The 22,901-nt window shown below is 51.0% G+C and overlaps 1 protein-coding gene across 4 annotated transcripts in view; it reads left to right on the top strand.

Annotated features, from left to right (window-relative positions):
* Positions 1–22,901, top strand: part of LTBP2 (latent transforming growth factor beta binding protein 2) — a 99,599-nt gene that overhangs the window by 12,247 nt on the left and 64,451 nt on the right. For all 4 annotated transcript variants that reach the window (XM_072963419.1, XM_072963420.1, XM_072963421.1 and 1 more), the window contains exon 3: positions 8,578–8,824. In XM_072963419.1, the coding sequence (XP_072819520.1) occupies positions 8,578–8,824 (247 nt within the window). The remainder of the gene's footprint in view (positions 1–8,577; positions 8,825–22,901) is intronic.

Raw genomic sequence — 22,901 nt, 5'->3', positions numbered from 1 at the left:
CACAGAATAGTAAGGAATCGATGAAATAACTTAGGATAAAGGTTTAGCTCAAGGCCTGGCATGTTCTGTGTGATCTACACACGTCTGGCCTCAATGTTGAGGGCAGGGACTGTGTCTCACGGCCCCCAACATGCAGCATGATGGCAAGTGTTCATTGGATATGAGGAAGAAGCTGAACAAGTATGTACTGAATTACACAGGACCTTTCCCAGGTCTGTGCTGAGATATCCCCTTCTGCTGCCCCGGGTCCATCAGCTCTTTCAGAAAACTCCGCATGGTGCTCAGGAGACCTTGGAATGGCCTGGGCATTTGCTCTTGCCTTTGGTCCTGAGCCTCTGTGCACATGGAGCCATTAGAACAACCTGGCTTCAGGTCCACGTCTCAGTGCTGTGAGGACCCCATCCCTCCTGATCTGAGCTTCTTCTTGTCCTCCCTGAGGGGGTTCCCTTGGCCCACCCATCCCAGACCTATAAATGACTCCATCCCACAGGACAAGACTATGACCAGGTAGGGAAGAGCCCCAACTTTGGAACCAGACTCCGAGTTCAAACCCTGCTCCATCATTTACTAGCATGGTGATCTCTGGCAAGCTGCTGGACTGCTCTGAGCCTGTTTCTCCATATGTCCAGTGCAGATCAGACTAGTACATGTACTAGTTATAAGACTGTTCAGAGGAGATATATGTAGGGAAATCAGCCCCAGGGCCTCATAATGATAAGTGCTGAACAAATGTTAGGGAAAAGGGTCAGGACAGAAGTAGGATTTGCAGATTCTTTACTGACTGGTTAGGAACTGCTAGGAGCCAGAGGCTTGACCCTGCATGTGGCTCATCTCTGGATGAACCATCCTATGAGACTCAGTAGTTGGCGGGAGTGGTGGAGAGGAAAGTGGAAGACACTAAGGGGAATAATCACATGACCTCAGTGGAGACCCAACTAACATGAAAGGTACAGTCCTAGCAAGAGATGCTGCCCATTTCTCCCGACACCATGTAGGGGCACCTTAGATCTTCCTGGCGAGTAGTGTGTGCCCCCAAGTTTTTTTTGCTCAAAGGAGAATTTAGGAGATGCTCTTACCCAGTGGGTCCTGAAGCCGGGCTGTGTCCTGTTCATCCTAGTGGAGTGCCTACATGGTACATGTTTGTTAAAGGACTGAGCGGGTGAATGACCACACAGGTGAGCTGGTAGTCTCCTCCCACCATCTCCCACGGCCTCTTCTCAACTCCTTGGCTAGCTTCTCCTTTTCTACCCAACATCTTAATGTCGGGCTGCCTCTGGTCTTTCCCCAGATCTTCCAAATCCCCCACACAAGGAGGAGGGTCATGGGAAGCAAGCCCAGCATTAGTTTCCCCCCCGGTATTGAGCACCAGTAGGCACTGTGCCAGACTATTAACACGCAATAATAATGAGTGACAACGCTCGCTCTGTGTCAGGGACCACGCTAAACACTTCAACCCCCTTCATGTGAGTGGCCACCATGTCACTGTCCGTCCTGACCCCTCCTGTGTCCCTGGCTGTGCTTCTCCTCTACCCAGCAACTAAACGTCGGGTTTCCCAGGACTGAGTTCTGTGTCCTCTTCTTTTCTTTCTCACTGCGCTGCTCGTGGAATGATCTAATGCATTCCCATGGATGTAAACACTGTCTCTGGGCTGACGACTCCCAGATTTATGTACATCTTCAGCCAGACCTCTCCTCCGACCTCCAGACTTCTTTCGTCCCGCTGCCTCCTCAACATCTGCTCTTGATGCCTCCCAGATATCCCCATCCCAGCTTGTCCAAAGCAAGCTCATGGTTCTCTTCCCTCTGGGCCAGCTCCCCTGTCCAGGTCTCACCCACCCTGTTAAAAGTCATCACCACTGGAATGCTCGAGCCGGCACCTGGGGACCATCCGGGACACCCTCCTTTCACTCAGGCTTTTATCCACTCCATCACTTAGCCCTGTTTGCTTTACTTCCTAAATCTCTTGGGGGTCTGTCTGCTTTTCCCTGCCCCCCTGTTGCTTCTCTTGTCTTGGGCACCAGCACACTCTCCTTGGTGACTGCTGCAGCCGAATGACTGCTCCCACTGCCCCCGCTTTACTCTCCAGTTCTTTCTCTATAAATTAGGTCATAACACATCCCTGTTTAAATCTTTCTGTGGCAATGGTGTCCAGCCTCGTCTCTCAGCTTCTCACTCACCAAATCTAGCCTGTGTTCCTGGAATGTGCTGCCCCTGGGCTTTTGCATATTCCACTCTCCCTGTATTTGCTTTTCCTCATCTCTTTGGGTGGCTGGCTCCTGTCCTCTTTCCAGTCTTCATTTCAAGCTCCCCTAACCACTCTGTCCAGAGTTGCCCCCACCAGCCTTGTTATTCTGGGTCTCAGCCCTTGATTGTCTCCTTCATCATTCATATCCCAATTTCTGTCCCTGTACTTGTTTTGGTTACTTTCTCTGTGAGTCTCTCTGACTAAACTGAAGGGAGGCTCCAGGAATAAAAGGACAGTATCTGTCTTGCTTACCATCCTAGACAAACAGTAAACGTTGGATGCACGATCATTTCCTAGATGAGGGCACTGAGGGTCGCAGAGGTGAAGAACCTTGTCTGAGGTCACATGGGGTTGGAATTCAAATGCAGATCTCTTTGACTGTAAGGCTGCTCTCTCTTCCTCACTTCTGCCCTGGCCTTGGCTGAGTTGTAAGTGGGAAGGGTGTGTTTCTTCCCTCTTGACTTTCCTGGGTCCTGGGCATGGAGCTGGTGCAGCTGCAGAAGGGCTTGGATGGCTCCCTGTCAGCCACAGAACTGTCTTCCATGCCCTGGAGCTGCTCCCCTGGCAAAGACTGGGTCCCAGGGGCTTCTTCCTGAAGGGGTCTGCTCCAAGACCCCACCCCATCCTTCTCTCATCTCCAGGGACCTCTCTGGCACTCTGGCTTTTACATCCTTGCCTCCTCCCAAACAAAGCTCTTGGAGCTGCAATGGGGAAGGACAGGTGATTTCTGCTTTACGGCAGGAGCTAAGGCAAGCCCAGGCCTCAGCCCTGCTCAGTGTTCTCCCTCCTCGTGCCTGCTGGAGCTGTGGGAATTGGGGCTGCTCTCTGCCCCAGACCCTGGCCCCCGGCCCCCGACTGGCCCAGCATCTCGGCATTTGTTAATGCAATTAGCAGGGCGGTTCATGCAGAGGGGCTGGGGGCCAAGGTCTGACTCACACCTCCCTTTCCTCCCCTCCGGCCGCCAAACGGTAGAGGCCCACTCGGCCTGCCAGACGGTGTCTGCAGAGTGCGCGCGAGGGGCCAAGAACGGCATCTTTCTCTCATTAGAGGCTTTTATGTGAACACAACTGCTATTTTGGAGACCGGCGCTTGGCTGGCCCCTGAGCTCCATTGCTGTTTCCACCCGTCCTGAGCTGCGGCCCCAGCACAGCTGTGGTGGGAGCAGGGTGAGTCCTTGAGGACCTGACTTCTCTCACAGCCTGGAGGCTCAGGGCTGAAGTTGGGGCATGGGGGACACAGCCTCTGCACAGAGCTTGGGGGTGAAAAGACCAGTTCGCTGGTGGATTCTGAGGGTATGTGGGGGACAAGCAGGGATTTCCTGGCCTTGGGGAGCTCTGACATCAGGATTCCTTCTCCATGGAAATCAAAGGTCAAGGCTGTGGAGAAACAGCTCAGGGCCACAGATAGACACAGATAGGCCACAGATAGTGAATTCCAGGGGCAAACTGAGGCCTCCAGGTAGGGGTCTAAGGTGGGGTGCTCAGGGAAGGGCTGTGATCAGTACTGAAGGTGGTAGGAGCCTGTCCTGCCTGCAAAGGCCTCTAGGTGTGGAAGGGTCGTCCTGAGGGGGTTACCGAGTAGCTCAGTGGGGAGGTTCTTAGTGTCCCACTGACACAGAGTTTAGAAAAGATGGAGGTTTAATCTGAGGAGCAGCTGAGCTTCAGGTGTGAGGGTTCTGGGCCCAGAGTCTAATGTGGAATCTAGGTTCATCTGCCAGACACTAGGGCATGGTGCTGGAGGAGGCTTAAGGGGCCTGCCCTGAAGTCAGTGTCTCATCTAATGGATAGCTGATGGAGGGAGAAGGCATCTCTAGGTCCCAGGAGAGAGAAAAAGCTCTGCCTGGTGGGGGTGGGAGGAGGTGGAGAGGGGACTGGCTATATTTAACACCTGAAGAACAGCCTTGCCTCTGCCCAACAGTGCTTGGTCCATCTCTCTGAACAGGGCCTGCATTGTCATTGCCCTTCCCCGGGAAAAAGGTCATGGCAGAGAAGTTCAGAAGCCTTCTTGCTTCTGCCACTGGAGGTGTGATTTGTTTTGTTCTCTTTTTTAAGCTTTGCAATGCTGTCTAATACAACTTTCTGTGGAAATGTTCTGTATTTTGCCATCCAACATGGTATCCACAAGCCACATGTGGCTACTGAGCCCTTGAAATGTGGTTAGTGCATCTGAGAAAGTGAATTTTAAATTTAATTTAAGTTAATCAATTTAAATTTAAATATAACTCATGGCTACAGCATCAGACTGTATTGGATAGCACAGAGTATAGCGTACTTCACATCCATGATCTCTGTTGAGACACACAACTCTTTGAGGCAGGAATTGTCAGACTCATTTTACGGGTGAGATAACTGAGGTACTGGTTGAGACATCCCAGTGAGATGAGACTTGCCCAAGGTCACACAGCTGGAACGTGGCTGAGCTGGGGTCAAACCACATCCTTCTAACTCCCAACCTCATCTTCTTTTTGCTACCAAGAAGCTGGTCACAGAGTCTCCCAGTGGATGGTAGGAGCAGCCTGCATGGTGGGGGCTGTTTCCAGAATCTCCCCCAGGCCTGCCCATTCTGAGTTTGGTCTCCTCTCAAAGGTAGGAGTTTTGTGTGGAAAATCTGAGCTAACCTCTGCTCAACTGTTTGGAGCAGAGTGAAGGTAGAGGGGGCACAGCCAGGAGGTGGGGGCTGGGGAGAACGATGCCTTCTATTTCTTACTTTCCATGCAATTTCGGGAGTTTTTTTTTTTTACTCCCCTTTCTTTTGGCATCCTGCTCACTCTACAGAGCTGAACTCCCAAAGCTGAAACTTTCCACATGTCCAATCCTCAGTGAGAAAGAGAGTGCCAGGGAAGTGTGGAAAAGCCAGGGTTCAGGAGGAGCCCAAATTATGAATGGCTAAAGACTGGCATTGGCAAGTGGGCACAGGGAGGCTGGGAACAGCATCACCTTCTGGTCTCTGAGGATGCTGGCCTCCGAAAGGGAGGGGTCGGGTGCATCCTCGATGGCTAAACGTGGGCATCTTGGCATCATGCTTGATAACCCTTCACCAATAATCAGTCAATCAATGAAGACTCATTAAAGCCATAGACCCCATCCTGGGTTGATTTCTCAAGTATCAGGCATGACCTCTGCTCTTGTGGGAAAACGGGAAGAATGAGGTTCCAAGAGCAAAACACAGAGACTGCCCAGCCCGCCATGGTTGGGAATTTTCTCTCCTAAAATTCCCACAGCACTGCAGAAACTGCCTCTCCAGGGTCTCCTGGCATTTCCTCCCTTGCTTTATGCAGCAGCCCCTGCCACCGGCGATTCTGCCATGGTTGATCTCCTTTCTGATAATTCAGTCTTGAAATCTGTGCTCATTTGACTTAGGAATGTTTTGCTTCAGTTCTCCTTTAAACAAAAGGCACATGACCACTGTTGCCCCCTCTCTCCCAAAGGGTTCCTTCCGAACGTTTGGATTTCACGCACCAGTAAATATCCGAAAACATCTTAGGTACCAAAGTACAGTAGCCAGCTTTTCATTTTGCCAAGTGGAGATATTAGAAAAGCAAACTACCATTTGCTGTCATCTTTAATTAAAAAAGAACATTCTAACACCAAAAAAGTAGGAAAGACATAATCTCAAAATAAAGGACACTTTTTAAATGCAAAATAAAATACCATTACAAGAGTCACAGGAACTTTATTTTCCTGGTTTTATGACAGACCAGTAAAAACTGTCCTAAGAATGTCCCCTTTCATAGATACATACTTGGAGCCACCATCTGGGGCTTCTTGGGGGTGGCTTTTGAAGGACTGGAGAGAGAAGAGAGGAGTTTATACTACAATTCCACCATGCAGATGCTCAGCTCAGAACAAAATGCTCGAACACTTTAGTGAGAAAATCGCTTCCTGATGAGATGTGTGAAGACAACCCAGGAGAGGATGCAAATGAAGTGGTGAGAACTGGCTCAAAACCTCTGAAATCCTGACACTTGTTGGAGGACCTCTCTTAGCAGGTTTGGCCTCTGTGCAGTTTCATAAATGGTTGGTCCAGAAAGGTTATCTTCCCAAGCAGGTTTTTCCTGCCAACAGATCTGGCTGGTTTGGAAGCCTTTTAGAACTTTTATGGACCACGATATTATATGCATATTTAAATGCCAATTGTATAGTTTCCCCCCACCTACTTTCCATGAGCTATTTGTTCTAGCAACCGAAGTTTTCCAACCCTGGTCCTCACTGAGGACCTAATTACCTGGTGATGAAGGGCTTCCATGGTTCTGAGAACCCACCACTGGACAGAGCTTCCTCCACATGGTAACCAGTCTTGCTATCTTTGTACCCTTGGAACCCAATCTGACCAAGAAAAGGTGCTCACTAAATGTGTGCAGAGGTATTAGCAAATAAGGCAGAACCAGAAGTAAATGAGTCATAGGACAGCACAGGGCTCAGCCTGAAAGATGTGGGGTCTTGGGTTTCTAGAGAGTGAAAGCCCTTATTGTTAAAGTCAGGGATGGGCCATTCTTGGGCCCAGGAGGGGAAGGACGGAAGCTAGACTGGTTTTGAAAGGCCATCTTACAGGCAGGGACCAAGGTGGAAGTGAGACAGAGACCAGGAGAGGATGCGTGACCTTCCCCTCACCCATGCCAGGCTTGGCCAGCAGAGAGGTGTAGGTCCAAGAGGCTAGGAATGAGGCAGCGTCTGTGGTCTGCATTGGAAACCACTCAGGCCTTCCCTTTTTACTCCCTGTCTAAGATAAACCAGGGCAGACACCTGTCCTGGCAAACCTGCTTCCCCAGTGTTCTCTGGCCCTCATTTGGCTGCTAGGCTGACCCCAGCAGACCATGTCTCCAGTGGTGATAATGGTGATGATAGGGGCTTGGCAGGCAGTTGAGGGGCTAACTCTGCCTGCACAGGTGGAGTGTCAGCCAGGTGATAGGCCAAAATCCTGCCATAGTGGCAGTTTATTGTTTGGGTACGTGTTTAGGGTTACAATTTTCTGACATGATCTGTTCATCTGGAGTCTGGAGTCTGCCACCGCCACATCCTTGGAACCAGGCACTAAAGAAAATGCTCTGGCCTTAGGATCCAGCTCATGGTTGGAATCCTACAGTGAGACCTGTCATTGCCCCACTCTCCCCTGAGTACGCAGGCTACCCTTGGTTGACATGATGCCCAATCTACTTACCCTTTGTGTCTCTGGTCGGCACCACCTCCTCCAGGAAGCCCTCCGTGATTTTCCCTTCTCCTTGCTGCGACCTTGGTTAGAGGCTCTGGCTGATACTTATCACATGACTTATGTCCTGGCTTCTATGTGAGACAGTACACTTCTTGAGAGTGGGATGCTTTTTACCACAAGCCTCACACCTAGTGAGTGCTCAGTGAATGTTCACTGAATGAATGCATGAGCTAGTAAACATCCTCCCACAGTCCGAGACTGACTATTTGGGCTTTGAGAGGGATGGGATCCTGAGATCTCCACCACCAAAGCCAACCTGTGATGTGCAGCTTCCCACACAAGGGTGCATTAGGTGGCTGACTTGAAGCCAGCAGATCCCTTTTGTTTTATTATCAGCTCCAGGCCAAGGTTCAGAGATGGTTGAGCCTTGCTGGGAGGCAGTGGGGTGGAAAGAGCCTGAGCTTTTTAGTCAAACAGACCTGGATTCGAATCCTTGATCCACCATTGACCCCAGGCATGTCTTTTAACCTCTCTGAGCTTCAGAGGCATTGAGATGAGAATCATAATCACATTTGCTCCATAGGATTGTTTTCAGCTTGAATGAGACAGTGTATGCAAAGCATAGTGCCTGGCATATTGTAAGTACTGAATAGATATTAGCTGCCGTAATAAAAACAATAATGATTGTGTCATTGGTAGGCATATGTTAGGCGCTAAGGAGACAAAGAAGTGTAAGGGACAGTCACTACACTTGGAGGTGCTGACCATATTATCTAGAAGCTGAGACACAGACATAAAAAACCCATCACACTGATGATGGCATAGCGAGTATGCCTGCTGTGCATGGTGAGGGCTCCTAGTTGTTCAGGGGAGGGAGCAGCTGCTGGAGACAGGTCATCAGGGATGGGGAGGGGGGCTTGAGAGAACAGTAGGACTTAGGTAAGTGGAGAGGAGTGGGAAAGAGTTCCAGGGAGGGGACATGGCACACACAAAGGCAGAGAGAAGAGGGAGCCATACCAGCAAGCCAGGTCCTCAGCGGGAGACAACAAAAAGGGAGCCTTCGAGTGGATGCATAACATGATGTCAGGGAGTTTTGCTGGGAATGCTGCTGGGATTGGTCACTCAGCCTCTGATTGCTCGTCTGATGCTGACAGGCGAACCCCACCATCTCCCTGTCTCCCCAGCCGTGTGTCAGCCGCCCTGCCAGAACAGGGGCTCCTGCAGCCGGCCCCAGCTCTGCGTGTGCCGCTCCGGCTTCCGAGGAGCCCGCTGCGAAGAGGTCATTCCCGAGGAGGAATTCGACCCCCAGAACGCCAGGCCGGCACCCCGACGCTCAGCTGAGGGGTCCCCCAACCTGCGCAGGAGCAGTGCGGCCAGAGAAAGCACCACGCCCAGAACACGGCCACCAGCGCCACAGCCGGCGGCGGCCAGGTAAGTCCCCTCCTCAGTGGGACCTTGGGTCTGGGGTGCAGCCTCTCTAGAGGGGCGTCTTCCTTAGGCCTATTTGGTGAAGACCTTGGTGGAGAAGGCCAGAAGGTCCTTCCTTCCAGGGACGGCAAGCAGTGGAGCAGGTGCTGGGGTTGGCACAGGCTCTGGCGAGCTGGGGTGCACAGCAGAGGTGGGAAGTCCTGGGAGAAAGCGGAGGAGGGCACATACCTGGAATCAGGCTCTCTTGTTCCAAATCCTGGTGTTATCACTTCCTAGGTGGGTGACCTTGGGCAAGTGACTTATCTCTCTGATTCCTCATCAGTAAGGTGAGGACAATGATGACAATCATACGCACAGAACTGTTGCAAGAATGCAAGAATGAGATTAGTTAGTATGAGGAAAGCGCTTAGAGCAGTGCCTGGCACACAGTAAACTCTTTAAGTGTTTCTCCTCTTCCTTCTCTGCCCGTGGTCCCTGTGATGCAGGAAAGACTCCTCTGCCAGAAAAGACCCCTTCAGTTCACTCACTACTAGCACTAACCTCTCTCCTTGGAGGGGCAAGAAGGCATATGGGGGCAGAGGGTAGGAAAGGAAGTGGGAAGTGGGGTGTTCAAGGCAGGATTCCCCGGCCTGCTTGCCAGCAAACCTGGCTAGACTTTTTCCTCACTCAGGACAAGAAATCTGAACTTTGTAAACTGGTCCATTTCTAGGGGCTGTGTTTTCCTTTTGATTTTTCAGGTTAGTTTTTCCATTTGCTTCCTACTTAGGAAGTTCTTTATGAAATGTTTGAACTTTGTCTTGCTGAACTCAGGGGGAAAAGGATTTGCTCTCCTGGATGAGGCTGGGAGAACCAGGGAGAGAAGGCTGACCTCGAGGTCAGATTCCCAGAGGGAGAGCTCAGGAAAGAAAGGAAAGGAGCTTGAGGTCATCCAGCAACTCCAAAGGGGAAGAGGTGAGGTCGGGGCAAGAGCAGACCAAGGTCTTGGTAAGGTGGTTTCCAGGGCCCAGACCACGCAAGCAGGTACTTTCCAAGGGCAGCCAGGAGCTGAGAAAGCAGAAGGATGAATTCAGGTCAAGGCCTAGGGGCTCTAAGGTCAAAACCAGAAGAGCCAAACCCTTTGGCCAAGGCCTTGGGATGCTGGGACAGAGAGAGGGGCAGAATTAAGGGCCAGGTGGACAATGCAGGGGCTGGGCGAACTGCCTGCGATTGGCTGTGAGCAGGTGGACTGGACCTGAGACTTGTTCTGATTGGTCTTGAAAGTGGGTAGGCCTGTTGAGAAGGCACCTGGAGACGCCCCAGAGGTGGCAGCTCCAGGGCCAGCCTGGGGCAGGGTGGGAGCAGAGCCCTTCCAGCCTGGCTTTCCCCCTGCAAGCTCTTTCTTGGCTTGTGGGATACATTCATCTTACAGTGTATTTATCCTCTGTGTGCATGCACAAGTGAGTGCTGGGGTGGTTGCTTGGCAGGTCATCCTGTCCTTTGCACCCTTGAGTAGAGCTGTTTACATCCCCTGCCCCATCTTCTCAGCCTATCCCGCTCCCACTATTCTTCAAGGCCCAGGCCCACTTCTTCCAACATGCCCCCCATCACTTCCACCAAGCTATGACCGCCTGCAATGAGCACTTGGCACACATCCTTGTGGGTCTGTGCCCCGTGCCTGCAATCAGACTGTGTGGCCTGCACCCTGGAAGGCAGCAACTCCATTTCATACAATGTGGATTTCCCCACAGCTCCTCCTGCAGTCCTAGATTGAAGAAAGTGCTCAAACTGCATTGCTTTCTGTTACTTGGTCCCAACTGAAGAGTTACCCAACAAAGGGCCCACGTGGTCCTGAACCGTCATCCCATACCTGGAGCCAAGGGCACCCCCGCCAATGCTGCACAGAGAAGGAGAGGAGGTGAGGCTCCATGTCCCCAGTGCTGCACTTTCCACTCTTCCTCAGGGCCGTCTGTGCATATGCTCACTGGACCAGGAGCTCCCTGAGAGCAGGGACTACTGCGTCCTACTCTTTCTTGAACGTGTCCCTGGTGCCTCATGTCCCTGGTGCCTAACACTGTGCCTGGTATCCTGGAGGTGCTCAATCCACACAAATTGAATGAATAAATGGATGAGACTCAATGCTAGGCAGAGAAGGAAGCTGGGAGGAGGAGAGGAGTTATGTGAGGCTTCGGGCCCCCAGGGAAGGCTTCACGTGTGCAAGAAGCAATGGAGGACAAAGGCCCAGGGTGAGGTCTCTGGCCCACAGCAGGGCTGCCCTCTTTGAGCTTCATAGGCTCCCTGGCCAGGGGCTACTGTGATGTTTTTAATGAACTTCAGCCTCCAGGCCAGCCCAGCCTCTCTCTCTCTCTGCCCTGGCGCCTCAATGCCATGAAATCTGGGAAAGTCCGAGCGGCCCTCAGTCGGCCCAGCTGTGTTTTGCTTTGGGAGGCCAAATCCTGCTTGCCTGGTGGTGTCAGACATTTCCTGTGAGCTTGGCCAGCTTTCCCAAGCAGCCGCTGGCCTCTCTCCTGATGGCAAGTTGGACAGGCCCTTGATGGCCAGATAAAGGGAGTGACATTATGCAGAGGGCATTCTAGGAGCAAAAGGAGGGTGCAAAATGTCCAGGGAGGGGAGACACAGCAGGGACTGGTGATGGCCAGAGGCCACCTTCAGGAGAGCACTCGACAGAGGCCAAGAGACTTGTGTCTCAGAAGGAAGACAAGAGGGAGGAGCCACAAGAGTCTCAGGCAGGAGGCAGCAAGCCCTACAGTGAGCCAGATGTGGACTGATGTCGTCCAGCTGTGGCCTGGGCTGGCTGCGGGGTCCTGGAGACTGCCTCTGAGCCCCAGGTCCAGGCTTCTTCCCCAAGCTTGGCAGAGAGCCTGTCCACCTGGGGAGCAAGAGGCATGCAGCTGGGGAAGGGCCATGAGGAACTAGGGGAGGAGGAGGTTACAACAACCAAGGACCAGCAGGTCTTGGAAAACAGTGCTTTACACATATGCTTCTCAGACTGCAAGGAGCATGTGAATCGCCTGGGAGCTGATTGCAGGTCAGCATGCAGCTCCTGATTTGGCAGGTCTAGGGTGAGCATCTCTAACATGGACTCAGCTGATGCTGATGCTGCTGGTCCATGGACCACCCCTTGAGGAGTGAGGGTCTGAGCACGGGCTTTGGATTCAGATAATCCTGGGTTCCAATTCTGGATTTAGAGGCAAATGCCCTAACCTCTCTGAGTCAACATTCTCCACCTGATAGTATTGCAGAGCGGATGAAATAGGCCATGAGACCATGTGAGTAAGAACACTTAGTATGGCGCCAGGTATGGCTTAGTGCTCAAAACATGTTAGCCATCAGTGGGCTGGTTCTCTTTGCCATGGGGACTTGGGTGGGGAGGAGGCATAGGGATTTGGGTGCCAAAAAGCAGACAAAAAACTGGAGTCCTCTGTATGTGTGTGTGTGTTTGCATGTGTGCGTATGCATACCTGCTCTGAAGTCAGAACCCAGACCCAGCCTCAGGGAAGATGTGATCCAGCAATAGCACTAGGAGTGGTTTTTGGCTGATTTGGCTGTTCCACCAAGACCATCCCACAACCCTAAAGGAGACAACGTAAGGGGAGGTGTCAGGACATTTCTCAGAACTGGGGGGACCTCCTTGGGTCAGGACCTAGAGGCAGGGCCCTGGGAACATCCTCACTGGGTTTGGTCAGCACTTGGGCAACAATAGGCCTGGAAGACAGTGTTGAGCAGGACAAGTGAGGGTGGCAGGGGGCCACTGGAAGCTGTGGGCCCCATGGTGGTGGCTCTACCCCGGGCTGTTCCCCTAGAGGGCAGCTGGGGTCAGCCTTCTTTTTACCATCCCGGTCAGTGTCTCCCTCTCCTGGATCTCCTCCCCTCTGCACACTCCACCTCTTTACCACTGTATTCATTTTCTATGGCTTCCATTACAAATTGCCACAAATTTAGCCACGTAAAACAATGCACATGTATTATCCTACAGTTCTCTAGGTCAAACAACTGACACGGATCTCACTGGGCTAAAGTCAAGGTGTCAGCAGGGCTGAGTTCCCAGAGGCTCCAGGGAGAATCTCTTTTCTTGCTCATTCAAGTTGTTTGTTGGCAGAATTCACTTCCTTGCAGTTGTAGGACTGAAGTCCTTGCTTCCTTGCTGGCTGTCACCTGAGGGCCATTCCATATAGAAGCCGCCCACATTCCTTGCTTGTGGCCACCTTTGTCAAAGCCAGTGACAGTAGGTGAAATCTTTGTGTGTTAACTCTCCCCTCTGCCTCCCTCTACAGCTGAATCTGTCACTGACTCTTCTGCCTTCTTCTTCGACTTTTAAGGGCCTATATGATTACATGCCCTGTTTCCCTCAATAATCCAGGACACTCTCCCTATTTTAGGGTCAGCTGATTAGCAACCTTAATTCCATCTGCAATCTTAATTTCCTTTTGCCATTTAATGTAACATATTTAAAGGCGTTAACACCAGGGAACAAAGATCATGGGGCCAACTACACCCATACACTGCAGCCTATTCCAGCTAGGACCCTCCATCTGTAGTATAACAGCTCCCCTTACAAAAGGCGGCCCTCCATGAATGATCTGGCCCCCAAACCTTTCTGATGTCTTCAACATCAGCTCTCACCCCTCATTCACTGTGCCTCTGCCACACCAGCCGATTTGTTTTTCCTCAAACATGCCAGAGACACCCCCCCCCCCACCTCAGGGCCTTTGCACTTGCTATCTCCGTCCCTGGAACACTGTGTTTGCTTCCTAGGTCTGCTGTAACAAATGGCCACAAACAGAATGGTTGAAAGCAAACAGAAATGCATCTTCTCACAGTTCAGGAGGGCAGATGCCCAAAATTAAAGCCTTAGTAGGGTTGTTCCTTCTGGAAACCCTGAGGGAAGGTCTGTTCCATGCCTCTCCCCTAGCATCTGATGGCTCCTGGCAATCCTTGGTGTCCCTTCGCTAGTAGCTGCATCATTCTGATCTCTGCCTCTGCCATCACATGGCTTCCTTTTGTGTGCCTGTTTGTGCATGTGTGTGTGTGTGTGGTATATTCTTCTTATAAGGACACTGGTCATTGGATTTAAGGTCCATCATAATTCAGTAAATCTCATCTAACCCTAACTAATTACATCTGCAAAGACCCTATGTCCAAATAAGGTCACATTCACGGATTGGCGGTTAGGACTTCAATGTATCTTGGGGGACACAATTCAACCTACATCAAACCCTCTTCCCAGATATGCACATGGATCCTTCCTTCCCCTTCCAGGTCTTTTCTTTTCAGTGGGACTCCCATGTTCACCTGATTTTAAACTACACACCCCCTAACACTTCCTACCCCTTGCCTGGCTGTTTTTCTCCATAGCACGTATTTCGCTCATTTATTTGACTTTCTTTCTTACCTCAGTAAAATGTCAGGCCCAGGAGGACCACGTTTTATCTGTTTTCTCTGCTCCAGCACCCCCAACACAACTGGTCCAGAGCAGAGTGGAGCAGTCAGCTCGGCTCTCCCGCCGCAGTCTCTCCTTCACATCTCCCAACCCCTGCAGCGGGTTCCCGTGTAGTCTACTGATGAGGCCCAGCAGTGAGGCCACTCAGGGGTGTGTCCACTCCCACACCCTGGCTGGGGGTGCCAGGCGTTTCGGGGCTTTTGTCTGTGGGGAGAGAGGGGAAGGTCAGGGGCACTAGTGCCGCTGTCAGGAGCACATGTGGCCGTGGGTGCCTGCCTGCGGCAGGGCGAGGAACTCGCCGCCTCAGAGCAGAACCCTGGCATCATTGTGCCCCACGTCTCCACTAGGGCCCTCGTGGCACTTCCTGACACGTGACCTTTAACCTGCTGAGAGTGAGCCCACAGGTTTCCCACAGGAATGCTGCCTTCCTTCACCCCCAGGTCTTGCCAGGCCTCTGTTGGGGGTGTGGGGACTCTGCCCCCACGGGTGATCTCTGCCAGTCTGGGGGAGCAGAGCAACCCCTCAGGAGACCACTGCCCCAGAAGCTGCTGCAGGGGCACCCAGGCATCCCTCCTGTCAGAATGGCAAGGGATTTTCCCAGGAGATCGGCGATCTAGAATCAAACCAGGTACCTGAGGAGAGGGCAGCAGGTGTAAGGAGGCAACCGTGGTGTGTGTGCCGGGAAAGCACTAGACTTTGGAGTCAGGCAGCACCCTCACAAACTAGTTATGCAAGTCACTTCACCTCACTGCAACTCAGACTCTTTGAAGTGGGAAAGTTGATGCCTGTCTCATAGGGTGGTTGAGATAATTCATTGAAATAATGCATGTAGAGGGATTAGTGGGGTGTCTGGCACACAGTGGCTCCAAAAACTGTGAAATCTCTTAGGGTACCTACCTACTCCCCATGCCTGTGACAAATCAGTGAGACACTCTGTTTGCCAGGAGGCGTTTTTCTCCAACTCACTGTCTGGTTTCTAGGTGGGGAAACTAAGGCAAGACAAAGGTTGGCAACAAAGGTTGTGGGCCTGTCCTGGGAACCCAGGAGATCCTGACACTGGGCAAGTCTGAAGGCTCATCGGGGTCCTCTGAGTCGAGCTCCAGCTGCTGCCAACTCCATCCCACTCCATTCCTCTGCTCTGTGCTTCAGCATGCTGCCACATGCCTCTGCTCTCTCCTCTGAGCAAAGTGACCCCCTGTTTGTCCTCTTTCCTCCTCTTTCTAGTCCCTTGGACCCAAGACTATTCTCCAGTACACCTGGAATCTGACCAGAGGCCAACTCGAGCTAGGAAAACTTGGAAGAGTCCCTTGTCCTCCCTGAGCCTCAGTTTCCATATTTGTAAATCAAAGTGACAAGGAGGTCTTCTCTGAGGTCAAGAATTAATGGTCTCAGACTCTGGCCTCCAGCTTGGTCATTTTCCATCCCTGATGGTGAACTGTGCTTACTCCCCTCTTTACTCATTTCCAAGGTCATGACAAGGACACATGATGCCTTTCACAGGGGCAGACCTTGGCTCTCCCTGACAGTGAGCCTCAAGTCCTCCTTGGCAAGGCTGAGTTAATCAGTCTGCGTCTTTTGTGCTGCGTCATCTGCTTCCTCAGGGCCACTGAGTGGTGCCTCTCTGCTGGGTTGACTCAACCCCACAAATCTGACTGAGTCAAGATTTTGGGACCTCCAGGGGATGAATACCTTCCTTCTCTTTCTTTTCTTCCTTTTTTTAGTCCTTTTATTTCCTGACTTGTTTTGATAACTCTGAGCCCCAAGCTTGCCTCCTGGGGTTTTTCTGGAATTCCCCAACCCTTAGGACTTTGGCTATACTATTTTGAAAAGACTTAGAGTCAGGATGCCCAAATTTGCTTCCAAGCTGGGCCACTCACTGGACTTGTGACCTTGGGCAAGCCACTTAACTTCATTAAGCCTTAATGTCTCTATCTGTGAAACAGGAAGGATCATTCTTCCCTCACAGGGAGGTTGTCAGGATGAACTAAAACAATGTGGGTGGAAGATTGCTTTCTGAACTGTAATGGGCCTTGTAAATGCTGGTTCTTGCTGGTATTTAGCAGTCCTGTCAGTGGGCTGGAGTACTTATTTATGCCTCCTATACATGCCTGGGTCACTTTCAGGGGCAGCTCCACCCTGAGGCCTTCCCTGACCACCTTTTAAGGCTTTTAAATATAAGGTTAGCCTTAGCCACTGGACATACCACCAGGGGATGTGCTTCACATCGTAGTCTCTGTGACAGGTACCCCATGGTTGTGCAGTGCACAACCTGTACAGCTATATGTGGTGACCCTGAACCTGGCTCTTTCCCAGGAGGAGGATGTCTCCTATTTTCCTATTATTTAATATTGTAAACCCCTAATTTGAGAGTCCCTTCATCTGGTTCACTTTTTTATTTCCACAGTACTTTTTTATTTTCCACTTTCTGACATAACATCTAATTTAGTTATTATGCTTATTGTGTACTATCTGTTTTTCCCCAACTACAGTGTGAGCTGCTCGAGGGCAGGGATCTTTGTTTTGTTTGCTGATATATCCCCCGCTCCTAGAACAGTGCCTGGCATATAATAAGTACTCAGTAAGTAAATAATTAGCTACTGAATGAACATCCCTGTCACCACGTATCCTCTGTTGCTACCTGGAGCAAAGATAGCTGGTCTCAGATCCCTTCCCTTCTGAGCTGACACTCAGCTTATGCCCAGGCATGCTGTTACCAGGAAGGGGCTCTCCCAATCCTCCAACAGGTGGGTACCTGCTTACCCTGTGCCCCTTGGCCTTAGGGATCTGGAGCCAGGGCAGGCCGAGGGCAATGATTCTCTTCTAAGGGTGATGAGAGAATGGCCAGAGCAGAGCTTAGCAGGCCCTTAGAAGTGCCAGGGGTCGGGCAGGGGCAGCGGCAGCGGCAGCTATAAAGGGATCTCCTCCCACTTTCTTCGATTTCTTGGGCCTTAGAAAAGTCCCATGAACCTTCTTCCCTAGGGCTGTGGGTTTGGAAGAGGGAGGGCTCAGAGGGGAGTAGTCAGAGGAGGTTGCTTACTCATGGGCCTCCAGCCAGAACAAACGGAAGGGGTTTTATTTTCCCAAGTCTGAAGTCACAGAAGCCCTGCTGCTGCTTTTCGAAGAGAGTAAAAGAGACCTGTGTCTCAGCTGAGAACTTCCTTCATCACCCATGCCCCGTCTCCCCACTGCTTGCAGAGGATTCTGAAAGTGTAAATGGGCCACAGTAAGGTTTGTGCATGGTCCCTTGGCACTCAGCCCCTGCCAGTCCCACTCATCCCTGCCCTGCGGAAACTGCTTGGGGTAATGAGGTGGGTCTGAAACACTTCATTTCCATTAAGGACAGGAGGGAGGCAGGCTGTGTGTGCTAGACCTTTGAGTCCCTGGACACAGGATCAGGAGAGGTTGTTCCATCATAGTCTCTCTGACAGGTACTCTAAGAATTGTGCGGCACATGGCCTGTGTAGCTGTACGTGGTGACCCTGGACCTGGCTTCTCCCCAGGAGGGAAGTGCTTTCCATTTCCCCCACAAAGCATGTTCCTTCAAGGTAGTCCTCTCTAGGTTTCTCTGAAAGGGAGGTGGGCCTCTGGGCTTTGTAGAGTGTTAACATGCACCGGTCCAACCCACACAAATACCTGAGGGCTACAGAGCTCAGGGCTTGGTCAGGGCCATGGCTGGCCTTGGGGTATCTGTGTGTGAAAACAAAAAGACACAGGCTCTGGGTGGATGCGGTCTTGCTGTGCTTTCAGTCTTGGCTGAGGGGGCCCAACAGAGGTCCTGAGGAGGGTGGGTCCCATGTACCTCCTTTCCGGGCAGCAGAGCCTGCGGCCTCCTCCTCCCGCCATGCTTGGCCCAGGGCAGGCACGTCTGGGTTGATGAAGAGGCCACTGAGCTCAGGCCTCTCAGTGCTCAAGGGAGAAGGGGGCCCTGGGGCCTCAAAACACGTCTCCAGTTTCCCACCCCAGGCATGTGGGCAGATTCAAGGGAAATGGTGTCTGCTTCTTGCACACTTCTTCTTACCTTCCTCCCTCTCATACTGAAGCTTGAAGGTGGACATCTGGCCTGAGGTGGCCCGAGTCAGCCCCCAATCTCTGATGAAGCCTGCATGACTCCCTTTTCTAAGATTATCCCAGAGTTATGGATTATAGGGCCCTCCCCTGGGTTTGCTTCCAGAGAGGGACTCCTTCCCAGCCCAGCCCTGGCCCCAGCCCTCTATAGAGCTCTAAGATAGGCAGTGTTCACCTCCTATCTGCCCAGAGCCTGCATTCAAATGATGGAGAAAGCTACAGAGCGTCTTCCCCTTCTACCTCTCCTTCATCATCATCACCACCCACAGGATTTATTGCACTGTGTTCTGTTCCAGGCAACAATGCCTGCCTAACAGAGCTAGATGCTCTACCCTCCTCTCCTGGTTCTCCCCAGGGAAGTGAATGTTGCATAAATATCTCTTGGCCAATTGTGTAGAGTCTGACAAAGAGGGTAAAGAGATGGATTTGGGTGCAGGTGCATTTGCCACTGGGGTAGGGGCAAGCACCTAGGTGCAGAGGGGCAGGGAGACTCCCTAGTGCTCCCCTCAGCCCTGATCCCAGCCTCACCCTGGGAGGGTGTCGAGCTTTGTGGTTACAGTGATACATGTTTGGGTTAGGATTGATGGGACTAAGATTGCGGTTGAGGTGGCATTCTAGTTCAGGTGGTGGTTAGGGTAGGATTAGAGTATCACTTTAGTGTGGTATTAGAATGAGGCTTCAACCTTAGCGTTGTGGTTAGGGTTGGGCTAGTGTTATGCTGGAGTAGAATTTAAGACTTTGGATTTTTTGAGTGTGGTATGGTTGTGATTTTAACCTACCATTTACGGAGCGTTGTTGAATCAGCTAGCCCTACTGTGCAAAGCACTTTATGGGCACCATCTCTTTTAGTATTGGGGCCCCTACAGCACAGTGGTTAAGAGCAGTGATCATGAGCTAGACCTCAGTTTCATCTGATTCTACTGCTCGCCAGCTGTTTGATGTTGTCTCTTCACCTCCATTAGTCAAAGGGGATAAAGTGCTGAGTCACATAGCTAAGTGCTCAATACTTGATCGTTGAGACTCCTTATCGGTATCAGTCAGGATTCCAGCAGGAAACAGATGGCACGCTCAATGAGAACAGTTTGACAAACGGTCTATTTGCAAAGATATGGACATGGTCAGAAGAAACAACAAGGGAAGCAGAGTGTCCTGGGGGTAACTATGCAGGGAATCTCTTAGCCCTGCAGATCTAAGGGGCAAGGGGTCAGATGTTACTGGGACCCAGAGTAGCTCCAGCCACAGGAGAGGGCCACAACAGGGCTGTGGCCTTCAGGAAAGGAATAGAGCCATAGAGCCACCACCTGCCACAGTGGCCCATCAGGAGGGAGCTGGAGGATGAATACCTCTGCTCCCTCATCTGTCCTCTGCCCTCTTGCTGGGGTCCCACGTGGGCAGAACAGGACTCAAAAGTAGAGGATGAAGGAGCCTCCCAGGGCCCAGAGTTGGGTGGAGAGAGGCCCACAGGGTCAAGTAGAATGTCTCCAGCACCTTAACCAGTCCTCACAATGACCCTATGAAGAGGATTCTCTACGAGGTGGAAGTGGAAACTGACATGAAGGGCCATTCCAGCCCAGCTCCACTCAAGACTCTGGAACCCATGCTCATAGCCAGTTTACTGAATAGCTCTGAGAGCAGGAAGGCTTAGGCAAGCGCAGAGCAGCAAGCTTGGTGTGAGAGCCAGGTCAGGCAAGGCATCTGGGATCTTTTCAGAAAAATCTAGAAAGATGGCAAGAGCCTGGAGTGGCATCCCCCATGCCCAGGCCTCATATGGGGAGGCCAGGGAGCTTATTGGGCTCCCATTAAAACAATAATTTATGCAGTTTCCAGCATCTGACTTAAAAAAAAATACTTGCAACAAACATTTCAAGCTTGTGGCTGTACTCATAGCATTTAACTGACCTAAGTCCCCTAGGACTTTTGTTTGAAAGCAAAGGTTAGGGAGAGATGAAGCCAGAAGGGAACAGAAAGACAATCATGTTCTTTTTCAGATGCCCCGGGGGAATGTTCATCCCATCCGGTGGTTGCTTTGTACGGAACTTGTGGCTGCTCAGTGAACACTGCCCTCTGGAGTGGGGGTGTGTGTGTGTGTGTGTGTGTGTGTGTGTGTGTGTTTGTGCGTGTGTGTGTGTGTGAGACAGGGCGTGGGTGGAAAGCTGTGCTGAGAGAACATGCCTCAAAAATCATAATGGAGATTTCTTAGGCTCTGAATTCTCCTTTTGAGCTCAAGGTTTTCAAATATATATCAGGTTTCACCCCTGGTCCAGAACATAGAGGAAGTTTCTGATTTATGGGTCCAGTAGTTTTTCCAGTTATGCAATCTGTAAATCTGCCATCAGTTAATTAATTTGCCACTGTCAGAAAAGGCACTGTCAGCTTCCCAGGTGAAAATCACTTTACCAAAGTAAAGTGCTATTATGATAACAGTAATAAAAAAGGGACTCTGAAATGTCTACTTGTTTCCACTTGTGGAATTAACTGAATCAGTGGCTTAGCATTCCTCCTCCAATCACTGGCATGCACACATGTGCACACGCACCCCCCACCTCCGGAGAGGGGCTAAGGAGGAAGGTTTAAGCCTTGCAGGGTAACTTTCCAGAAAAGGATTAGAAAGGGAAAATGGGTGAAATGCAAAGTCATCTGATGACTGTGGTTGTAAAACTGGCAGCTTGGGACCCAGAGGGGTGTGTCTGCGTGTCTGTCTGTCTGTCTGCAGATGACATAGTGAAGATTGCTAAATGATTTCCAATAACAAAATGTGAAAACACATAGTTCCTTTGTTAGCCACATAGCTGTGGTTTTGTGTCCGTGATTCATTGTGGAAGTGAGTAGTTGCAACAGGCATTTTGTGGGGTTTTTTTTTTTCTTCTTTTTTCTCCTAAAAAAATATTTGTGAAAGGTCTAAAATTCAAGGAAGTCCAGGGCTTTTTGAAAAGAAAAAAAAAAATCCCCATTCCTTGCAAAATGAAGATTGCAAAGCAAAACCTCTGGAGCTACCACATTTCTGCTTCCAGACAGCCGCCTACACCACAGTTTCCTCCCGGAGCCTCAGCCCTTCACCGCTACCTAACATGTCCACCCAAGTGTGCACCCAGCCAGCGAGGATGGGGGCTACATCAGAGCCTCTTGAGGGAATCTGGTACTGTTCTGGGGGTATTCTCTTGAGACCCCAGCCAAGCCACACCCTTAGGGAGCAAACTGATTCCACGTTTCTTTCTTTTTTTGAGGTTCTCAGGCCAAGGTCAGAGCCCCTACAGCAGGCAATAGTGTGTGAAGGAGAAATTGTGATGTAATTTATGTCTTATGGTTAGATAAGTCTGGGTTTGAATCCCAGCTCTGCCACCTAACAGTTATGTTGCCTAGAGCAAGTGATTTAGCCTCACGAACCTCAATGTTCTCATCTGTAAGATGGGGCTGCCCACCACTACCTTGTAGAAATGTCAGGAGGATTTACTAATATATGTAAACGCACCTGGCACCTTTTAAGTGTCCTATAAATGGCACCCACTCTTTGTCCCTAGACTCTGGGGTTACCTGAGCCTTTTCTTTACAGCAGCAGCGGTAACTGGAAACTCTGAGAGTTCGCCCAGAACACTCATAAGGTGTTTCTGGTTCTGGTGAGGTTTCCTGTCATAGCCAAGGGTGAACAGTAGGTTGGGGGATGTCATCCACCAAAGGTACAGAGCTCAGGCTTGTGACGTCACCCTAGGTGATATTGTGCTGATAAACAGCTTCTCTGTGCCTCAGTTTTCTCTTCTGTAAAATGGGGGTGATAGTTTTTACAGCATAGGATTACACTAATCAAGTAGCTCCCAAGCATACAGAGCCTAGTAAAAATTTTAAAATGAAGTGCCTGTAGCATATGTCTGGCATATAATCAGTTGGTAGGTTTGGGCTGAATGGGGGCTTTTCAGGTTGGGCTCCCACGTCTTTTAGAAATCTCCTTTTGTTTAGGGTCCCAGCGTAGAGTTCCAGGCCCTGGAAAAGCAGTCTGGCTACAGGCTACCAAGACTTTGGCCATCCCCTGAGAAGTATATCCTTGACCCAGGTACCAGCTGCTTTTGTCTGCAATGGGCCTGTCCAGGCAGGTCCAGAAGTGGGGTAAACTCATCTGAAGTCAGCGGCCTGTGTTTGCTCTCTGATAAGGCAGACCTGCTAAGCTCTCGGGGTAGGGGGGTGCAGTGAGCAGCATATATGGATGGTTGAGGGTCCCAAAGACCACAGGCTTGGAACTCAGAGTTCAGGAGGTGGGCATCTTACGGCCAGTTTGGTGGTGGTGAGAAGTCCATATACCAAGTTCTTTGTGGCTTTGGGAAGGGATCCTAGCTCAATCCCCCGCCTCCCCCTCCACTGATCTGTAGCACTTGCCAGGTCCCCGTAGGCCCTGACTCGTGTTTTCTTTCCCTTCACCTCTTCACCTCCCCAACCACTTCCTTTTTTCATGTGTTTCTTTGGAAATCACAGAACATGAGCTAATTAGGGTGCAGTGGTGGGAGGGGCGTGATGAGCTTTGGAGTCCGACAGACCTGGTTCGAATTCTGGGTTTTGTCGTTCGTGAGACATGTGAGCTAGGGCCAGAGA

Source organism: Vicugna pacos, chromosome 6 (genome assembly GCF_048564905.1).
Source record: "Vicugna pacos chromosome 6, VicPac4, whole genome shotgun sequence".
NCBI lineage: Eukaryota > Metazoa > Chordata > Mammalia > Artiodactyla > Camelidae > Vicugna > Vicugna pacos.
The sequence above is the reverse complement of the archived record's forward strand: the minus strand, read 5'-3'. Positions and strand labels throughout refer to the sequence as shown.